The following is a 23,947-nucleotide window of genomic DNA, read 5'->3' as shown; positions in this document are numbered from 1 at the left end:
TAGCAATGCTCCTGCAAGCAAAACATGATATCTGCTGCTCTTTTCTTCCTCATTCTCTCACATTCTCTACTTCTCTCTCGATGCGGGCGATGCAGAGACAGTGCTCATGGAGCGTTAAGCAAAGTAAAGCCCACACTGCAAACACAGCAAATGCAGCCCACTTCTGTGGATCATCCACATTCCCTCACTTCCGAGTTAGAAATGAATTTAAATCGCATAGGAACAGAATTTGTGTTCGAACCATTTAGGATGAATATTCTATACTTACAAAAAAGCATTACGGTAATACTACGGTAATATATTAGACACCTACAGTAGGAGTAGATGGTATTTAATATGATCGTCATTCAGTACCATGGAAATGTCACACAAGTGTAGCACAAATGTACCAAAAAGTGTTTTAGGTATAGTACCATGGTACTGCCATAGTATTCTTAGAAGTACTTCAGAGAACCATCTCTTTATAAAAAAATAAAATAAAAAAAAAGATACTATGGTACTTTAAAATATACCATGGTACTAACCGGTACACAACAGTATATATACTGCACTCCAGGGTGCTTTCAGTAATACCATGGAAGGTACAGAAACAATGGTACTGTAGTACCTTAGTACTTTTGATGTAAATACAGAAGTGTATTTTGGTATTAGTTATATAGTATTATAGTATTTATTGATGTTTGAAATTAATTTTCAGTTTTTGTTTTAGTAATTGTTATGTGCATGCCACTTTTATTTGAATTTATTAGAATTTATGCTTTGTTATTTGTATTATTTGCTTTAATAATAAAAATAAAGTTACAGAATATTTTAACTTAATATTTCAGCTTTATTAGTTGCCGATTTCAGTTTTAGCAGTTTTATTAATTCAGCTTAATTTATTTCAATTAGTTGCCAACATTTTTTTTTGTTGTTGTTGTTTTTTACATTTTATTTTGTTAGTTTTATTAAAATTAATAAATGACATGTTTTATCTATCTATCTAATTAAAATTTTTCTTTTTTTTCTTTTTGTGGACATGGAACCATGGTAGTCCCAGATTATTTTTGTAAAATACCACGGTACATGTATTTTCAGTACCATTCAGAAACAACTAAAACAGTGCTATTGATCTTACCATCCCTAAAGTGGTCATGACGGGTTTAGTTCTGAGGTTACTTACAGTCCTTCATCACAGCTATTGTTAGGGTACACTGTTAAAAAAAATTAAAAACATTTTTACAGGTAATTGTCTTTTTTTTTTTTTTTTTACAGAATTTTCCCATTTTTTCATTATATTGTAAAAAAAAAAATTCATGAACACTTGACCCATTAAAGGGATAGATCACCCAAAAATTAAAATGACCTCACGAAGCCATTGCATGTGTATATGACTTTCTTCTTTCAGACAAACACAATCAGAGTTATATCAGTAAACATCTGGGCTCTTCCAGGCTTTTAAACTCTTTCCATTCATAAAAAAACCCTGCTAACTGGTACTTTGTATGTTGCTTTGGATAAAGTGTCATTGTAAATGTATAAAGGTATACAGCAATTGCCTTTTAATGTAGGTATTTTTGTATGTTCTAAATTATGTACTAAATGTATTTCCTGTCATTTTTTTATTCATTTAACTTGACATACAATACTTCTGTAAAATGATTAATACTGTGAATGTGCAGCTTCCTTTTAATAGGTACAAAATACATTGTTAATTTTACAGAAATTGGCTGACAATGTCGCTATTTTCTTTTTTTTTTTTTTACATATTTCTAATTAACTATGCTCACTTCTCTAATGTCCAAACATTTTAAACTGGAAAAATTCTGGAAAATTAACGATTAAAATGTATATCTGCAGACATCTGTGAAGTGAAGTGACATACTGCCAAGTATGGTGACCAATACTCGGAATTCGTGCTCTGCATTTAACCCAGCCATAGTGCACACACACAGCAGTGAACACACACACACACCGTGAACACACACCCGGAGCAGTGGGCAGCCATTTATGCTGCGGCGCCCGGGGAGCAGTTGGGGGTTCGGTGCCTTGCTCAAGGACACCTCAGTCGTGGTATTGAGGGTGGAGAGAGCGCTGAACATTCACCCCCCCCACCTACAATCCCTGCCGGCCCGAGACTCGAACCCGCAACCTTTCGATTACGAGTCCGACTCTCTAACCCATTAGGCCACGACTTTCCCCACGTCGACTTTCCCCATCACGACTTTCCCCAGCCATAAATTTAAGGTTTTAACAAGTTATTTTATAGAACTGTTATTCTGTCAATCTACAGGAAATTACTTTTAAAGTACAGTTTTTCCATGTACAATAACTAAGAAATAATTTATAAAAATGCAGTAAACGTATTAAAAAAAAAAAAAAAAAAACACGTATATTTACAGGATTAATCCTTCTTTTTACAGAAACAATGTCACAACTTCAACCAATCTCTGTAAATTAAAAGGTATTTAGAAGTTATTTTATGTCTACCTAGAATAATTTTGTTAAAATACAGATATTATTAACTACAATAACCAAGAAAAGTTGTATAAAAATTTGTAATTCAAAGACAGCGATTAATCTAAAAGTTGGTTGTTTTTCTATGTAATTCTATGACATACATTATCAGTTTTTCCATAGTTTAAAAACAACTATCAACAGTAATATACTGTAATTTAATGAATTTTGACTGTAAAGTCTTTTCTGTATTTTTACAGTTTTTGCTTGTAATTTTGTGAAATGGTTATTTTCTGTAATTGAACAGAATATGTCTGGAAGCCCTGCTGCCAGTCTTTTTACAGTTTTTTTTTTTACAGTGTATAGTAGGAACAACAGCGCTGCATTAGCTGGTCGTTCACGTGTATCACTATTGACTGAGTCCTTAAACGACTTGACAAGCCTGTTATTATGTCTAACCAATTACTATCAACAATTCAAGGGCAGCATCACCAAAATTCTATAAATCCTAGTAGCGTTTTTAATTACATATTTTGGCAAGTCTTATCAGGGTAACAGATGAGGAACTGAGCTGCCATCTAATTAGGCAGTCTGGAGCTCGTTGACTAGTAAGGGCCAAATGGTGAGGGGGAAACAACTCGTGGATCCATCCACTCTAAGAGGAGCCTGTTGTCGAATGAAAGGGACTTTGAATTCTAAAAGGGCTTTAGAGTGTCCGCCCACACGGGGCTCGAAAATACAGCACCACTCAAAACTTAGCAAGATGTGGCTTAATACAAACCGATATGTGTTAGCAAACCTGGAGACCAGTTACTCATAGTGATATTGATTATATAAGACATTTCCATATGCTACTAGGGAAAATACAACACTTTAAAATTGACCAGTGGGTGGGCGTTGCAGTATTAAGGAACAGGCTTTGGGTTCACCTGCCTTGGACTGAACATACTTCTCAGAGGGCATTCAGATATTGAAATGAAATATTTAGAGATGCTATTTTTAGGGAAAATATTGAGATTTTCCTGTGTAACAGCATAAGCACAACATGTTTTCAACAGGCTAACTGAAGCACCACTGTTGAAAAAAATTGCTAATTGCTATTGATAATTGAAAAAGGGCAACAATTGCCACAGACTGAATGTGCATGGATGAAGCAACGATGCTTTAAAGTAAATTAATTGAAAGATACAACTTAATGATTTAACCATGCAAACATGCTAACAGCTAAAGCACAACATGCTTTCAGTATGCTAATCTAAGTACTACTGCCAAAAATAAAAATTCAACAAATATCAGCATAAGTAGAAATCTACATAAACTAGGTTGACACAAATCTGAATGTGTGTGAATGAAGAGACAATGCTTTGAAGGAAATTATTTTAGAGACACGACTGAGATGATTTTATGGTACACACATGCTAACAGCTAAAGAAGCATGATGCTTTGAGCATGATAAAGTGAAAAATATAAAAGTTTTCAATAAACAACAATAAAACAAAAATCTGTAAATTATCAGAAAAAAAAATCTATATGAACTAGGTTGGTTGTTGGATGACTAGCAAAAAAAATTGTTCAATGTAACCCATCCTAGCTGCTAACTGCTATTGCTTTTTAAAGAAAAAAAAAGTGCAAAACACAACACAACTGCCAAAATATCCACCTAAATGTGTATGGATTTAGCAACCATGCAAAAAAGAAAGAAAGAAAAAAGCTAATTAATGTAAAAATGCAACTTCTCTGATGATTTTGCCTGGTAAACATGCTAAACTGCTAAAGCACACTTTTAAATATGATTTTAGCATGCTAACGAAAGCACTGCCACCAAAAATGTTCAACAAAAAACGTATACGCAAGTAAAAATCTGTATAAACTACATTGCTAATTGCTACAGCTAATTTATAACATGGCATAAAAAGGTTTTGCATTGTTAGGAAATACAGAAAAATAATACAGTAAAATATAGTAAAAAAGCCTAATGATTCAAATTGGACTAAGTTAAAACAGCATGAGAAACCCGGTCCTGGCCCAGTATTCTTGGGCACCACCCAAGAAGTTGCAAGTGCTCGCGCCATCTCCTTGACTCCTGAATGTAAAATTCATCTTCGGCCTCCATTAGGCAGGCAGACGCTGAGGCATCTGGAAATTAAGATTTAATACACTTTGAATAATTAAAGCCACAGATCAGTGGCAGCCTTAGATCCCTCTGAGAGGCCCAGTGCCAGAGAGAATGGGAACTGAGGGGCTTTGAGCTCTACTTGCAACACAGCGGGATGGACCGGCATCAAACAACAAAGGTGAGGGAGCATGGCGGGGTCCCCGTTTCTGCTAATTGCCTTTCTGATTTATTGATTAATTACGATGAACACTCGTCGCCGTTATCCCGAGAGGATGAGGTGATGGGTAGGATGAAGGTAGCATTTGATATGAAGTCACTCGAGGAACTGAAATGGCACGAGGTGAGGCATGCGTTCTTGGCACGGCTGCTGGAATACTGATCCAGAGACTGGCTTCTCTGAGCTCTGTCCTCGGCTGGGATCAGAGGCATGGGAGACGGGAATTTGCAGAGTGTTTGTGGGAGCTGGGCAGAGATTTGAGAGAGGGTATGAGGGAGAGAGAAAGAGAGGGAGCGAAGGATGAAGAAACACCTGACAGCCAAACGGGACAGACGGTAAATCAGAGCTGGATGGAGTTTGGAAGCCAGAAGTGGATGCTGCTCTCCACATGCAATAGGAAACAAAGACCAGATCAAACCTGTGCAAGTGCAACTGAGTTCAGTGCTAGAGGTCAGTGAGGAAGATATGGCTGTCCCATTATGAATCTAATTCAGTGTTCACGTATTCTATTCAAATTATGCATGTTCTATAAGAGGCATGCATACAGATTGAAGATTAAATCAAGGTCTGATACAAAAGCATCACTTCCTACATAACGGAAAACTAAGATGCAAATTGGAACATGGCACTATGTTTGACATGAAACAAAATGTATAGGACGTCTTGGTCATTTCTCAGCTAAACTGTAAGATAAGACATGTCCAGGTCATATTTCACCTAAAAATCAAGAGCAATACAAATAATTTAAATGACTATTATTTTACAGCAACATTATTTTCATCATAATAATTAACAAAAATCGCCCCAAATTATCATTACATAATGTGTTTGGATGTGCTTTTTTTAGTCTCGTTATTTTTATTGGTGATTTTGATTAGATTCTAATTACTATAAAACAGCATAAATCTGCATAAATATAATGATTTTGTGTTACAGTAATGAAAATGATTTTTTTTTATTTTTGCTTTACAGTAATATGAAATGTGCACAGTTGTCAAAATATAATCACAATTCACAATTTATTATTATTAATTAATATATAATAATATATGGGGTAAACTTACATTCATGACTTGAATGAATAACTGATTAAAGATAATATTCAACCAGTTACTTTTACAAACATTAATAAATCCATTACTTTTCTGTGGATGCTCACAAGACTCAATTTCTATTATTTTAACAGTTTAAAGCTTCATGGACCAAACACAGACATTATGAAAGATCTAAAAATGAAATGACAGGCTCCAGTGACAAAGTGAAATCTAAATGTCTTCTCATTTTAAGAAAGCATAAACACGATGGATGCTACACTACAACACTACAAGTCTTAAAATCACCCATGCACCCAACTGAGGACAAACACCCCCACAATCTTTCTGCTATTATCATGGGTGACATGTCTTTGTTTATAAGAGCAAACACAAGGCAGAGCATTACTGAATCGCACAGATCCCACGGGTGCATCGAGCAGCTCCTTGGCGATATACCACCCTATGACTTATTTATCAAAACCCCCATTTGTCTCATCGGAGACGCACACTAATGAGTCTCAAATGAGCGGGAGAACACAGCCGTAACACCAGTTTCATCATCCTTAAAACAAACTCCATTCATTACGCTTATGAACAGAGCGGCTGTATCTCAATAGGGTTGGATGAAAGCGACTACGGCAATCTTGGGTTCCCAAGGTGGGTCAGCGGCTTTCATTCAGTCTCTCTGGTCCATTTATGGACAACCAGTGTTGGCACATTATGAGCGTGCCTGCATGACAACACATGCTGTATAGGCTGGAAACAGAAAACAGCATGATGCACACAGACTCAATATTCCAGCTCTGCATGACCTTCGGTGTGGATCTGTGAATGGTCGTTACTTTTGGCACTAGTAAAGGGTAAAACTGCTTGCTGTCCAAGTGTAACTAAATGCGCTACTGGCCGACAGTTGTGTTCCCAAATAACGAATGCTGGAACAAATGTGTTAGCGGTGCTATTTGTTTGTTTGTTTATATGTATGTTTGTTTATTTCTCCTTGTGGATTCCTCAAGTGTGGCTTACTGAAGCAATTTTCCGCCTGGTCAGATTTAATGTGTTCCCCTGTTTATCCACTGTCAGGCAAATGTTGATTTATATACATTTGATTTGCAAATGTGACTCATTACGCTCTGTGACTGCATGGTTTATCTTTCATGTCTTCACGAGGATGTTTGGCTACTTTTTAAGGTAAGGTTGTTCAGAGACTGAGCTTTAATAATGGCAGATATAAAGTCATTCTGAAAAGGACTGAGGGAATTATATTTGGGGTCGTATATGTGGAAAAGCTTGCCTATAACTCATTTAAATAAATAAAGAAACAAACAAACAAAAACAAATATTATCATCATTATTATTATTATTATTTTTATTAATTTGTCCTCAAGTGTGGCTCACTAAATTTTCTGCTTGGTCAGATTTAATAATAGTAATAATAATAATAATATTTTTTTTTTTTTTTTTTTTTAAGTTAACACTTTAACCTTCAACCCCATTTAGGGCCTCGCAGGTGAAAATAACCTACCTGAATTAAAATGGTAACAGTTTGTGACAAAGTGTGCTTACACAAACAAATTAGGTATCTTTGGAAAGAAGAGACTCTGGGCTTTACTATCTATCATCCAGAGTTGATAATGCTCAAAAAGATAAAAAGTTATAGACACTGACGTGCCTTGAAAAATATTTTTCCACACTGAATGTTTTTTTATTTCATATACAAATACATGAAATAAGTCCTGGAGCAATCCAGAAAAGTAATGGATCGAAAGCCATGTGTCTCATCAGTTCATATTTCAAATTTGAAGAAGATACCATGAAAATTGAGATTCCTGCAATATTTTTTCTGAAACTATTTATAGTCCCCCCACCCCCCTGTTTGAGGAAAAATAACCACCAAATGGATTGCAGAATTATACAAGCTATTTTAGTCATTATACATGTTCCTGCATAGTTTTTCAATTATAAAATAATAGACAGATTTATTTGAGCACTAAAAAATACAAAAATAATTATTTGAGTAATAAAAAAGGAAAAAAAATAGAAAAAAATGCTTTGTATATAGTATGTATACTGAAGTATTCTTCGTTATTCGTTATTACAATGATAAATATCACTGCCAGACGTGAAGTGATATTGCCAGACATGGTCATAGAGTCAGTAAACACACGCTGATGTGCTTCCATTCAGATTATAATCAAACAGATGGGCCATATAATCAATAATAGCTGATCAATGAATCACAATGATAGCCGTCATAGAGTCGCTAATAAACACGCTGATGTGCGTCCATACAGATTATAATCATGCAGACACGGCCACATTCCCCACACAATACACACACACACATATAAAAAATGTAGAAGAAAAAAAAAACAGTTTTTTATGGATAAAGCAGATCGCTAAGTTATGCCCCGCTCAGATGACAGCGTGCGTCACAGAAGCGTCACTGCCGGCAGGAGGGAGCGCCAAATTCAAATAATCTATATTCCGCTTTTCTGAGACTTTTTTTTCCGTAGACGGTCTCATTATGTTTGTAAGACCGTATTCTACAAAATCGTTTTGTTTTTTTACCACCAAGACGCTGTTTTTGAGCGTAATTTATTCCATAACGGACGCGAACAATAACTCTCTGAAGAAATGAAACGTAAACAAAGGAATATTCATCCTTATTACAACGTTATTGTTTCGCTGGACTAAAAGTGCTCGCTGGGATGTTTTTCTGTGGACCCTTACCTCTCTAACTAAACTGGGATTTCAGCAGTGGACGCGTTTGTGGCTCGTTATTACAATGATAAAGGTACGTACGGCTTTTTTACTCTGCGTGTTTGGATGTGTACTGCTTACACAAATGTAGCAAATTTGTGCCACTCATTCCTTATAAGCTTTCCATCGAAAAACAGCGATCTGTCGTCGATGCTTGAGGCTTAGACCCTCAGAATGATATAGAGTTTGACAAGATTAACTTTGTCCCGTTTCATTTATTCTATTAGAAAACAATGACACATGCAAACAAAGAGCGTTCAGTGCGAGGTCGCTCTGGTGCAGGCTAACAGGTTTTAAAGGCTTTTTAATCACTTTTCTAGAGTGAATATTGTGATATTAATTTTAAATAAAGATTTATCTGCAAATACAGTTTCTATAAATACAACCACAAAAAATCATTTATTATTATTACTTTAAAAAATATTTATTTAAAGCATTATAATACAAATATTATTATTATTGTTGTTAAAAATATGTATTTGTTTACTTAAGGATTATTATTATTTTCATCAAACAGTATAAAAGTAGACTCTGGAATGACAACACGGAGCACTGGTATTAACCTTATGTTTACTTTTGTAGTCACCACCAGACTACTTCTAAGATTCCAGAAATGCTGTCTAGGCAGGCACCTTCACTCGCTTTTGAGACCCCACTGCAATAATAATGAAAAGCAATCTCCGAAATCTCACTTCAACCACTGGTTATTAGCCGCCGCTACCTGAAGATAACCAGATCTGAAACACCTATCCTTCACTCCCTGCCACAATTCCACACCTTCACCCACAAAACCCTACCAGTGTCTCACCTTCATCCTCCACCCAATAAACACCACACCACCAACCTCCATGTCAAGAGCATTTTTCCAGAGTTTATTACTCTCTACACACGTCATAGCAACTTCTTCATGGCCACATGTCAGGATATGACGTAATGACTTCTAGCTACTGTTCAAATGAATCATCTATAATATAATAATCTACTGTCAAAGAAAGACTATTTGCTAGCTGAAGGATTATACTTACTGAATTTACATTTACATTTATTTATGTAGCAGACGCTTTTAACCAGAGCGACTTAAATACATTTGCTTAATAAAATAACATCTTAATGAAAAACTGTGTCCTTGATATTTGCATTATGTAGTAACCATTCCACAAAATCAATAAAGCTATCGAGGCCCTTATACATTATAAATATAGTCAAGGACAAAGGGTTAAAGACATTTTGCTGCACATTGCGCTTAACAGCTTTCTATAGCGTTGACTCTATTCACAATAGACGTAAAAAAAATAATAATAATTTAAATAAATAAAAATTAATTTAAACAATTAAAATCATGAAAACTGAAAAATAAAAACAAATGTAAAAATGTTATTGTTATTATTATTATTATCAATAAATACTACTAAAAATCCTATCAAATATTATTATTTTAATTGTTGTTGTTATTTTTAAATAATAATAAGAATAATATAAATTGTGTGTATATAATAAGACTTACGTTAACAAAAATTACAGTGTACAGCAGTGGCTACTACTCAGGTGCAAGGTACAAATGCATTGAGCTGGGATCTGAGATCAACTCATACTGAGGAACTGGATACTGCAGCACAGCAGGAAGGTGCTTGGGAGTGAACAGCGATAAGGCTGTGTGGAAAATGGTAAACATTTATGTACATTACACCCGAATGCCCCTCTCAATGGCAAAAGCGCTGTTTAACAGCTGCAGAGCACGTGAACAGCCCCCTGGTCGACTCGAAACGGTTTGAGATACAATTGCTCCCCTGAGACGACTTCGGCAGTCGAGAACAGGCATGTGGAGGATTGATGTGTGTGCGCGCGTCGGTGATCATAACCCACTGTACACACGGAATGCCACCTCGCACACTTCCAGTGCTCATACGAAAAGGAGGGAGAGATGTGATTGATATTGGTTTTTATGCAAATGTAGCATTTGTAAATGTACAACACGATACAATTTGCATAGTCATTCAGTCAGTGCCGTTTATAAGTGCATTAATACAGCGCCGCTCTCCTAAGAACAGCTGCTCACACAAAGCCAGCGCAAAAAGAACAATGCTCGCAAATGGGACATGACCGCCCATGTGTGCATCTGCACCCCTGGATTTGCTGGTTATGGGTCGCAAACAAGAAAAGCAATTTTCGTTTAAATGAAAGACGAGATGTGTGCAGAAAGTGCTTTGTGTGTAAATGTATGCATTGTATTGGACAGACTGACCTCAGACATGTTGACGCGGCCCTCCTGGAAGGAGCAATCGTTGGCATTCTGAGTACACATGTGTCGATATTTGCACCAGTGGCATGGAAAGGAACCGTTCACACAGGAGAGACACCTATCAAGAAGAGACAGCGAGAGAAAAAGAGTATTATTCAGTTATTAATGGCCACATATAGATGAATTGTATATCAAACCATGACATTTTCAAACTACTGTACAAACTCACATATTTCTCTAGTTATATCATTAACTTGATCTTAGAGCACTTTCGCAACTACATAGAAAAGCCCTAACACCAACCCAGAACACCCCGGCAACCACATAGCAACGCACTAAAAATTATTCAGAACACATTAGAACCCATCTAGAAAAGCGACAGCACTCACCAGAATGTCTTAACAACTGTATAGCAGTACACTAAAACTAACCAAAATACCTTAGCAATCTCATAACGATGTGCTAAAACACTCAGGACACCTTAGCAACACCCTTACAACAACTCAGAACACCCCAGAATTTGTATAGTAACTTACTAACAACCACAACTTAGTAATAACAACAAAGTCCTGGTAACCACCTAAAGCACCCTAGCAACTGCACAGCAATGTACTAAAATATTTAGAACACCTTAGCAATACCCCAGCAACAACTTAGAACACCATAACATTCATATGACTCATTAACTACAAAGCCCTAGCAACCACCCAGAACACCCTAGAAACCACACAACAATGCACTAAAATGCACACAACACCTTAGCAACTCCCCAGTAACAACGCAGAACACCCTAGCATTTGTACAGCAACTTACTAACAACCACTAAGCCCGAGAAACAACGCACAACACCCTACCAACCAAACAGCAATGTGCTAACACAATCAGAACACTTTAGCAACACCATAGAGACCACTCAGAATACCCTTGCAACAATAGAACAGTGAGCTAAAATGCCCAGAATACCTTAGCAACACATTAACACCCACTCCGAAGACCCTAGCAACCACATAATATACCGAAACAACCAGAACACACTAGCATCCACCCAGAACACCCTAGCAACAATAGAACAATGAGCTAAAACATTCAAAACACTTTAGCAACAACCTAGCACCCACTCAGAAGACCCTAGCAAACACATACTGCCCTGAAACAATCAGAACACCTTGGTAACACCCTAGCATCCCCCAGAACACCCTAGCAACCACATAATGAGCTAAAACACTCAGAACACATTAGCAACACCCTAGCACCCACCCAGAATCCCCTAACAACTGCCTAACAGCACACTAAAAACTATGAACACCTATGTAACCATCTATCAGTGCCCTAGCAACACACTAAAGACACTTAGACCACTATTTATTAATTTAGTACCCTAGCAACCATCCATTACACCCTATTTCCAAGATGGTTTTTCAAATGAATCTAGTTCTTTTATGTCTTCTCTTTCCCTTTCCCAACACTTTTCATCTTTCAAGCAGAGGTGACAGAGAGCAGGTGGTGTGAGATGGACAGAGAGTGAGAAAGATCAAAGACAGATTGAATGAATGCTCTCATCAAAAGACATCAGAAAAGAAACCAAAAACACACAAACACAATCCATTCATTCAGGTATAGTATAACACATGGAAAATGACCATAGACAGAAAAGCTTCACATTCAGCCGTTTAAAATGACTCATTTACATCAATAACACTGATGATTTGTTCGGTTAAGACATTTAACGACTGAGCCCACGTTTGACAGAGTTGGCACCTCAAGGTGAAAAAAATAAGAATGCCAGACATGTCACAAACAACACTGATCTGTCAACTTTTTTCACATTGCACCAAGACAAAGGTGTAGGTTGGTTTCGTTGCTATGGTTACAGAGGAAGATTTTGTTGGCGTTTGGCAGGGGAGGACAAAGACTCTGATCTGTACTCTAGTCTCAGAGTCATGTCTCAAGAAGTCATCATAGAAGAGTTGCGTGGGAGCAGTTTCTTATCACGCATTCGCCATGAACTCCAGAATGAATTGAGCTTGACAGCATCATCATCATCTTCAGAATAACATGCACTACTGAATCGTTCAGAATATTGTGCATTAATTAAATGGGGTTGTTTTTAAATTCATGATGAGTTTAACAAAAAAGTATTTTAATACAAAATGAAATACAAAGGGACCTGGGACATCTTTAAATTACTTCATTAAATAAAGAAACCAATTAGCTAAAATAAAAAGACCTTTGAGAGCTACAACTCAAATGCTGAAGTACAGTCTACACCCAGTGCCGCTTCAACAGTATTTTAAAACACGCTCCGTGAGCTGCATGTAGCTCACCGCTCCCAAATTCTCCTCAGACGCCCAGTTCTTTTCTCATATCATGAAAAGGCTTCTGCGGTCAGCGAGAGCGTCACAAAGAGGCGAGAAGTGCGCTCTACGCCTCTTCCCCTGTCTGTGCCAAATGTTCAAAGACTTACGCTCACGTCCGCTGCTGGTGCATGATAAAGCTTTCTCCTCACTCCACTCCGACTACATGAGACACAAGAGCTGCTGAATTAAAGGACTGGCTGAAACTGACAAAGAGAAATAGAGAGATTCTAAGAGAGAGGAATGAAAAAGAGGGTGCGAAGAGGAGAAAAACAAGGATGCAACAAAATAAAAAGGAAGAGAGAGGGAGAGAGAAAGGGAAGAGAGCAGAGCAAAACAGAGGCTGCAGGAAGAAAGAGAGGGGAAGAAAGAGTAGAAGAGAGAGAGGCGCAGGGAAGCAACCACTACTGAATGTCACATTGGCACACTTTGATCTTGTATTAATCAGATCTTACTTCCTGAAGAGGCACCTACATTACACCTACACCATCACTGATGACACGCACCTCAAAAGCGCCATGTCATCCTCCTTACTGCCAGAACTGTGAAACAAATCAAACTATTTTGTGACAAAATATACTTTTCTCTTTTCCCCCTGAACTCCACAGAAAAAAAAAAATATATAATAATAATTAAATGTTAAATTAATTATCATTTAAATTTACACAAAAAAAGAAAATTGTAAGAACATGTTAATTATACATTATATATTTGACATGCAAGTCTAATAATAATGGTAATAACAAGATGGCACAATTATATATATATATTAATTTAAAAAACAAACTAACAAACTAAACTAAACTAACTAATAATTACAATGTAATTATTATTATTATTATTACTATTATTATTATTGTTATGGTGCCATAAAAAAATAATAGTAAATAAAAAATACATTAAATTAATATTACACCTTATACTTTAAAAATAAATCATACATTTTATTTTTATTTACTTTTAGTAGCATTGCTATTATTGTTGTTGGTATTCAAATGTAAACAAAAACGAAGACATTTGTTAGCACGTTTTAGTGTGTAGTTAATATATTTGATATATGCTGATATTTAATGATGAAGCTCAATGTGGTGCATAATTTAAATAAATAAATTATTATTATTATTAAAAACAATACAAAAAAAGAATTGTTTGCATGTGTTAATCTGTATATATATTTGACATGCAAGTATAATGTTGCTAAGCAAACTTGGCAAACAATGACAATGATGAGACTCACAAGACCGTAAATCAGACGTCACAATTACGTGGTGCCAAACCTGAGTCTTTAACATGCGCGCACACACACAGAGAGAGAGAGAGAAGGGACGGTCTATTCAACAGTGTGTGTCTCCTGTGCCACACACATGGGCTCTTTTCATTTTAAAATGCGCGAGCTACTGCTAATCTTTCAGCCTTGCGAGTGCTTTATCGCTTCAACAAAAGCCACCATCTATCTGTCTTTCTTCCGATTTTCCTTCCTTATTCACACCGTGCTCCTCTTGTTAAAAATGCATCGGGCCTCTCGCATGCTCGATTAAGCCATCCCCTCCCCCTGTCTCATGCTAAACTCTAATATTGTTACGCTGCATGTAAATAGCTAGCAGGGTAATTTGCCGTGCCAAGCAGGCACCCCTCTGCCACACACACACACACACACATAGAACAGAGACCCTGTGATCGTTAGAGCCAAATCGTGTGCCTTAGTCACTCACACACACACAAGGAGCACCAGGTGAGCACTTCATCGCGTCCAGCTTTAGATGAATTGGCTGTGTCGCTAATGGGACAGTGCCATGCTAATGTAAAGCACGCTGAGATAGAGGAGAGCACACGGCCTGACTTAATGAACGAGAGCAGGAGAGGACAGGAGACACTGCAGCTCAAAACATCTGGAGCCGCTCCTGCATGGAGCACAACCTGTTGTCTATTCGGAGAGAGGCGGGATGAGAAGAGGAAGAGAAGAGAGAGTGGGAGCCATGGGACAGAGAGAGAGAGACTGGAAATAAGGTCAAGAGAATGAAATGGTGGTGGTGGGATCAGTATAGTTTGTGAAGAGGCTCAGTGACATACGCAATTATTAATTGTTTCAAAATTACATAAGTTAATCATATACACCTTTAATATGATGAACACACTCTAAAAAATGCTGTGTTAAATACAACCCAGTGCTGTCCATATTTTACCCAGAACTGGGTTGTATTTAACCTAGCATTTTTTAGAGTGCATGTGTCAATTCAACTTCGGAATTAAAATTAATTGGGCTATTTTTGTGGGCAAAAAAATGTCCGTAATAAAGGTGGCACAATAAAGTCTCATTAAAAGACAGAAATAAATTATTAAATTATTCAGTAAACGCATTGTTTAAAAGCATTAAATATAAATAAATGTTAAAATAATATAAAATATAATATATTTTAAAATGAATAAGAAGTGATGCAACTTTGCTTTAGGATATTATTTTTTATTTAAATGCCTTTTCACACCGAATTAGTGTTATTTTAATATCATTGCGATACATTTTATTAATATTTTGAATTAATTTTTATTTTTATATTTTGTTATTTACTTTTAGTTAAAATGTTAGTAATTTTGTTGTTATTTGTGGTTTTGTCATTTTTATTTATTTTTTATGTCTATATAGTTCTTCATTTTTATTTCAGTTTTAATTTGAGTTATTTTAGTATATAAAGTTAAAATAAATTAAAATGAGAAAGTCTGCCATGGCAGCTACAGGTACATCTCAAAAAGTTCATTTTGTCTTGTAACTTATTTCAAAAAGTGAAACTTTCATATATTTTAGATTCATTACATGTAAAGTAAAACATTTCAAAAGTTTTTTGTTTTAATTTTGATTATTAGAGCTTACAGCTCATGAAAGTCAAAAATCAGTCACAAATCTCAACATATTAGAATCCCTACAGTATAAATTCCTGGTATCTCTTGTTCTTTGAAACCACAATAATGGGGAAGACTGCTGACCTGGCAATGATCCAGAAGACGAACATTGACGCCCTCCACAAAGAGGGTAAGTCACAGAGGGTCAATACTGAAAGGTGTGGCTGTTTACAGAGTGCTGTATCAAAGGGAAAGGGAAGCGGTGTGTGGCCAAGTATGGTGACCCATACTCGGAATTTGTGCTCTGCATTTAACCCATCCAAGTGTACACACAGTAGTGAACATACACCCGGAGCAGTGGGCAGCCATTTATGCTGTGGCGCCCGGGGAGCAGTTGGGGGTTCGGTGCCTTGCTCAAGGGTCTCACCTCAGTCGTGGTATTGAAGGTGGAGAGAGTGTTAGTTATTCACTCCCCCACCTACAATCCCTGCCGGACCTGAGACTCGAACCCACGACCTTCAGGTTACAAGTCCAACTCTCTATCCATTAGGCCATGACTGCCCCCAAAGCATATTAAATGCAAAGTGGACTGGAAGGAAAAATTTGGGTAGGAAAAGGTGCACAAGATACAGGGATGACCGCAAGCTTGAGAATACGGTCAAGCAAAGCTGATTCAAACACTTGGGAGAGCTTCACAAGGAGTGGACTGAAGCTGGAGTCAGTGCATCAATAGTCACCACGCTCAGACGTCTTCAGGAAAAGGGCTACCAAGCCACTTCTGAACCAGAGACAACGTCAGAAGCATCTTACCTGAGCTGTGGAGAAAACGAACTGGACTGTTGCTCAGTGGTCCAAAGTCCTCTTTTCAGATGAAAGTAAATATTGCATTTCATTTGGAAATCAAGGTCCCAGAGTCTGGAGGAAGAGTGGAGAGGCACAGAATCCATGTTGCTTGAAGTCCAGTGTGAAGTTTCCACAGTCAGTGATGATTTGGGCTGCCATGTCATCTGCTGGTGTTGGTCCACTTCTGAAGTCCACAGTCAGCGCAGCCATCTACCAGGAAATTTTAGAGCACTTCATGCTTCCTTCTGCTAACAAGCTTTATGGAGGTGCTGTTTTCATTTTCCAGCAGGATTTGGCACCTGTCCACACTGCCAAAGGTACCAAAAGCTGGTTCAATGACCATGGTGTTACTGTGCTTTTGGCCAGCAAACTCGCCTGACCTGAACCACATAGATTTTATGGGGTATTGTTAAGAGGAAGATGAGAGACACCAGACCCAACAATGCAGATGACCTGAAGGCCGCTATCAAAGCAACCTGGGCTTCCATTACACCTGAGCAGTGCCACAGGCTGATTGCCTCCATGTCACGCCGCATTGATGCAGTAATTCATGCAAAAGGAGGCCCAACCAAGTATTGAGTGCATAGAACATAACATACTGCATAACATACTTTTCAGAAGCCTGACATTTCTGTTTAAAATATCCTTTTATTTATTGATCTTATGTAATATTCAAATTTTCTGAGACACTGAATTTTGGGTTTTCTTTATCTGTAAGCCATAATCATCAAAATTTAAAGAAATAAAGGCCTGGAATATTTCACTCTATGTGTAATTAATCTGGGTTTCACTTTCTGAAATGAGTGAGAAAAAATATTGACCTTTTTCACGATATTCAATTTTTTTTAGATGTACCTGTATATGAACTTTTAAGAAACAGTATGTTTCTGTAATGTTCATAAGTTTAATACTGGTTTGTTTATATATATATATATATATATATATATATATATGTGTGTGTGTATGTGTGTGTGTGTGTGTGTGTGTGTGTGTATATACATATAAATTAGTGCTGTCAAAATTAGCGCTTTAACGCAGGTGATACATTTTGTCAGTTTAGCGCGTTAAAATTATTTAACGCCGTTAACGCAGGGGCGGAGCCTAGGGTTGGCCAGTCCACTCATAACGGCTGTTTCTGAAGTGCATTTATTCAGTCGCAGATCGTCTTTACGAACACATCAATCCGGAGACGTTTCAGATGCGTGCTCCAACTTCACTTCAGCAGCAGGCACGAGTCAAATGAGCGCAGAAACCGGCGCGCGCTGTAGCCTGTATCAATTCAAATCAAAGCGCAAAATAAACTATGTGCATGCAATGTCGAGGTCAGTTAAGGCATGAAGTTACCAAAAAGGCCGATTAAAGCTGCCTTAAAACTGTGCGTGCATGTAATATGTTATATATGAGTTACATTAAGAACATGTCTCTGAAATTTTCAAAACTGTCCTGGAGCATCCCAGCACCGTCTCTCTCATCTAATACACCCGATTCAACTCGTCAGCTTATTAAAAGAGACTGAAATGGGTCCAACCTGAAATGAGTCAGAAAAGGTAAAGAGAGTTGAGAGAAAATACGATGTGTGTCAGATCCGCGTCACGTTCAGCATCGGCAGCTCTTAAAGAAATAGCAGCCAAAAACAACCTAATAACCAGCTGCTGTGATGTCTGTACATCAAGAACAAAAGAAAAAAAGAGGAAATCAATAAGTTTTATATAGCTGTAAGTATTTATCTGTATTTAGTTTAGAATTTAGTGTTTGATAACTCTATTCAATTTCTGTATATTTCTGCTGAGGGGCACAGGTAGCCTAGCTAAATATAACATTTATTATAATGGGTTTATGTGATGATTGTTTTAAGTTCACTTAAATTAGAAGTATTTTTTTAAAGTCTAATAAATGTTAAAATTGATAGCTCTTACGTGTGTGTGTGTGTGTGTGTGTGTGTAAATGAACTATATTAACTTTCATATTGTCAAATACCAAGACAATTTCATGATATTTTTTGTTTTACGAAGCTATTTCTTGAAAATTATTTTCTAAAAACTGTTTCAGATTGTAATTAATTCTAACTTAATGACAAACTATTAAAAGAAAAAAAAAAAACTTGAAAAATGAAAAACCTGAAATACTTTACATTTAGATGCTTACACTTTCTTATATATTTAATATAGTAAAATTATGATGTTTTTTTGTTTGTTTTTATACCATTTGACATTTACAATAGCCATTAAATTTTATGAATGTTTATAAAAGTAGGAAACCAAAAATGAAAACACAGATTGCTAGGAATTGTACATTATTTTAGACTAGCTTTTAAAATGTTTCTTCCTTTTCATCATTACTGTTATCTTTATTTCTCATTGATCCGAGAACAGAGGAAGGATGGATTTAAAAGAAGGAACGTGAGCAAGAGTGAGCGAGTGATGTAAGAACTGCAGGAATATAAGTCATGAGCAGTAAAGCTGGACGGCTGAAGTCAGGGATGCTCAAGAGTCGTTAATGAAATGACATTAAAAGTCTGATCTCATCCCTGATCTCAGCGAAAAACTGCTAACAGCACACAAAAATAACATCCCTCTCTCACTCGGAAGTAGTAAACACACACACACACACACACACACACACATAGAGCACGGTCCCATAAAAATACACTTGTCTTAGTTTGAAAGAAAGAGAGACGGGGAGGAAGAGAGTAAGACGACAGGAAGCTGCCTTCTCTCTTTCCCGTGTGAGACTTACGACTGATGGACACTGCAGTTGTAGAAGACAAAATTCACGCTGGCAAACTTCTTCCCCGTCTCTTTGGATTTGAGATAGAGCTTCACCACCCGCTTGTCACCTGCCAGCAGACACACGGTGAGCTTCAGCAGTTTCTAAGAAGCGTTAGGAGGCTTTGAAAGGAATGTGTGCTTGTCGCCTTACCCTGGTTGCGTGTGATGGGAGCGATCTCCCGTGCGGAGGGGGACAGGCAGTATATACGTCCCCCCATGATGTGTCCCTCCGTCTCAGTGTAGTCCTCAAATGAGCAGTTAACACCTGCAGCCAGACTGGGGATGTTCTGAGCCTGAAGAACCAGCTGTAGAGCCGAACACAGACCAGGAGACAGGAACAGTACTTTATTGGCATGACAAACACTGAAGATTTGTACAAAAGACACCTGGACACATGTTTAACCATGTCGCATCTACATCACATTTCCGATGAGTCTCTTGTTGAAGGAAATGAGAAGAGAAGGAAATGGGACAAAAAATGTTTTAAACAGAGAAATTTTGAGATTTCAAGTACAGTCCATGCATTGAAAATCTATCTATCTATCTATCTATCTATCTATCTATCTATCTATCTATCTATCTATCTATCTATCTATCTATCTATCTATCTATCTATCTCAAAAAAAGATTGCATGTGTTAATCTGTACATTATAATATATATAATATAATATAAGAATCAGATGTCACAACTATAAATGTATATATTAAAAATAAATGTAAAATAAATAATGATATATAAAACAAACAAATAAATGTTGTTCTCATTATTATTATTATTATTATTATTATTATTATTCAACATTTTTTAGATATTGGAATTATGGTGCAATAAAAAAATAGTAATTCAAAAATACATAAAATTAATATTACAAATTATAGTACAATGCATGCACTGAAAATTATAATTGATAAATAATTTATGAATATTGCTAAATTTTCATATTGATAAATCATTTTTTCTTTTAAATATTTTTGTTAAAAAATAAAGCATTTAATTATTATTATCATTAATATAATAAAATAGGTGAGCAAATTGCAAGTGCAATGAGTCTGTTGTCTTTATGATGTAAAAGCAGAATAAGAAAAGCAAAAAAACTACATTTAATGACAGTAATACATAATTATTTGCGACATAAACTTAATATTACTTATGTCACTGAATATGCAAAACAAAACTGCATTTACTGTCATAAATGTGGTCAAAATCTGCCTCAAACCACCTCCCAACATGTTTTCAATTATCCAAATTCATTCAATCTGACCACAATAAAAGAGATTTCATTCACAAACACTTGCCTGAACTTCAGACATGGTGACTGAAATATTGTTGGGCTGCACCATGAGTCGGACACACTGCTCCAGTCTGGAGGCGAAGCGCTGCGGCTCATCAGCTCGCTCACAGTGGTCCTTACGTGAACATCTAAACACAAATATTACTCAGCAGGGGGGACAAAACCATTATAATCAATTTCTAAGAACAATCAACCAGATTGTTCAATCAAGTGCATACTGTATTAGTAAGCTGATTAGATTTGGAATAACACTGTGGTATGATGAATACAAATTCAGTAGTGTTCAAACAAAACAACAAAACAAAAACAAAATTTGTATACCAAAAATCTTGCTGCATTAGATTAATAATAACAAAAAGTAATGAATAAATTAATTAATATGCAATTTTGGATGTTGCTTTGGTTTCTCTTTTCCTTACTGGTCTAAGTAATATATTAAACAATACATTAAACGTTCTGCTTGGCTGCAGAGGTGGAAAGTAACGAATTACATTTACTCGCGTTACTGTAATTGAGTAGCTTTTTTGTGTACTTCTGCTTTTTAAAGTAATTTTTAAAATCTGTAATTTTACTTTTACTCAAGTACATATTGTTTGAAGTATTGTACTTCGCTACATTTTAAAACACATTAATCGCTCCCTGGAAACTACTGCATGGGCAGGAGAACAAACTGGTGCTAAAATCATAAGAAAGATGCAGACGGACAAGAGAGGTGTTATTGTTGCAGACCCAGCTGAAAACGATACCACATCGTATTCTGCTGAAGTTGAACTCGAAGGAAATGAAGTGAACCTCTGGCCATGTTTATGCTCTATTATGCAGTGTAAGCTGTGTTTGCCTAGGGAGACCAAACTAGCAGCTTATAAAATCTCGACATCAACTCTTTGCAAGCATATAGGTATAAGGTAAATAACGTTATACCTGCATCATTGCATTGGTGGTTAAAATGAAGCTTTGACAGTTTAGCAAAAGGTTTTGCACAAATTAGCCATAAATACAGTGTTGCAGCAGGGTGTGCGATATATATATCGTCTGCGATAATATCGGAATTATTGTTTTAACGATGTGTGATTTGACATTATCAGCGTTTTACCAAAAACCAAACAAAACACTCCTGCAGAGTGCCGTGAAGTCTAGTAGATTAGTGCATTCTTTCATTGTGTGATTGTTAAAATGCATTTAAAAGGATTGCAAAATTTAAGATATAGGGGCAGAAAATATATATTTATATAATTTCATATAGTAAATCAATATCACACGAAGAGTGCAATTTTTTTTCTCCAAAAATCAGCATGATTCCATATAGATTTTTTTTACAACAGTTCAATAAACAAGAAGTTAATTAAGAGACTTGCCTTTTATACACCATATTGGCTGTTTATGCTCTATTTCGACAACAAAAATAATTCCAAACACAGCCACCAAAGCACAGTTTTGCGTTACTGAGCAAATGACAGTGATTCGTTCCTGAATGAATCTACCGTTTAAATGATTCAGTTCAAGAGGACTCACTTATTAATAGTGACTTGCTGACACCTACTGACGGTTTTAATTTCTCATTTAACTTATATTAAATGAGAAATTAAAGAAATTAAAGAGAAATTAAATCTCAGTATCTTATATTATTTAAATAATTTCAAATATCAGTATTCAACTTTTTATGTCATATATCAAAACATTATTTCTGTATTTGTAACTGCCGATTAAATGCATTCATGTCCTGCATTAAACAGTGTGTAAATACATCTAAATGCCTCTTCAGATGAAGCTTCTGTGTTTCCTCTGCATTGTAAAGATTAATTTTGTTGATATTGATTTAATTTGCCTGGTAACAGCCCAAATGTCTTATTATTCTAAATAACTGATTCTTTTAATTAAAAACAACTAGTTTGAGATTTATTGGCCTACCCCAGGGGTGTCAAACTCAGTTCCTGGAGGGCCGCAGCCCTGCAGAGTTTAGTTCCAACCCTGCTCCAACACATATACCATGTAGTTTTCAATAAGCCTAAATGATTAGATTAGCTGGATCAGATGTGTTTAATTAGGGTTATATCTAAACTGTGCAGGGCTGTGGCCCTCCAGGAACTGAGTTTAACACCTTTGGCCTATCCCATTTTTGCCCCCTCCCGCTGTTAAAATGTAACTACTGTAAGTAATTTTTACTCTGAGTACATTTTAAATTAGCTACTTTTTACTTTTACTTGAATAGATTTTTAGATTGGTACTTTTACTTGTATTTAAGTAAAATTTCATTAATGTAATGGTACTTTTACTTGAGTAAAATATTTTCGTACTCTTTTCACCTCTGCTTGGCTGTTATTGTCTCATAGCTAAGCATTTTTCAGACAGATAAATTGTCGCTGGAAACTTGTTACATAATGCCCTAGTGTCAGCATAGCAATTAGTCCCGATTCATATAGCCGTGTAAACGTGTGTGTACATGTGTGTGAGCAGCTGTGGGGTCAGGTCAGGAGGTGCCGATACTCACACACTGTGCAGGACACACCAGCCGCAGTGGGGATCACCAGAAGCCAGACACTCGCTACAGCTGCTGTACTGCTCACAGCTCTCCACCGGCACCCGGCTCACCTACACACACACCACGCTCAGAATTAGTCAACTAAATCTCACTAGTTCTTATTTCAGTATGGATTTGTATCTCCAACTACAGTTAGAAAGTATTTCACACTAATAAAAACACTTTTCCACTCTGTATTTGTTAGCTGTGAGCCATTAGCTTAGCAACATGCTAACGCCAGTGTCTGACTGGAATCAGCTCCAAATGTCCTGGGAGAAAGTTTAAGTTAGGCTCATATGACTCATCTGTTGCAAATTGTTATATACCACAGAAAACCTTTCATCCTCCATTTTTAAAAACAGTACACAAAGGAAAGAACTTGACCATGGAAGCAAATGGTGTTAGCATTTAGCCGTTGAGTTTATTCACACGTTTTTATTTTTGTTTTACACTCACGTATTTTGCAGACACTTTTATCCAAAGTGACTTACATTGCATTCAAGGTATACATTTTATCATTCCCTGGGATCGTAC

At 36.5% G+C, this 23,947-nt stretch overlaps 1 protein-coding gene across 1 annotated transcript in view; it reads right to left on the bottom strand.

Moving 5' to 3' along the window:
- LOC306861051 (plexin-A1-like) overlaps nt 1–23,947 on the bottom strand; it is a 234,207-nt gene that overhangs the window by 85,098 nt on the left and 125,162 nt on the right. Inside the window, exons 5-9 of the mRNA XM_079403120.1 lie at nt 23,384–23,484; nt 20,900–21,023; nt 19,754–19,907; nt 19,571–19,670; nt 10,806–10,920 (exon numbers count right to left, since the gene is read on the bottom strand). Of these exons, the coding sequence (XP_079259246.1) occupies nt 10,806–10,920; nt 19,571–19,670; nt 19,754–19,907; nt 20,900–21,023; nt 23,384–23,484 (594 nt within the window). The remainder of the gene's footprint in view (nt 1–10,805; nt 10,921–19,570; nt 19,671–19,753; nt 19,908–20,899; nt 21,024–23,383; nt 23,485–23,947) is intronic.

Source organism: Barbus barbus (assembly GCF_936440315.1).
Source record: "Barbus barbus genome assembly, chromosome: 41".
Taxonomy (NCBI): domain Eukaryota; kingdom Metazoa; phylum Chordata; class Actinopteri; order Cypriniformes; family Cyprinidae; genus Barbus; species Barbus barbus.
The sequence above is the reverse complement of the archived record's forward strand: the minus strand, read 5'-3'. Positions and strand labels throughout refer to the sequence as shown.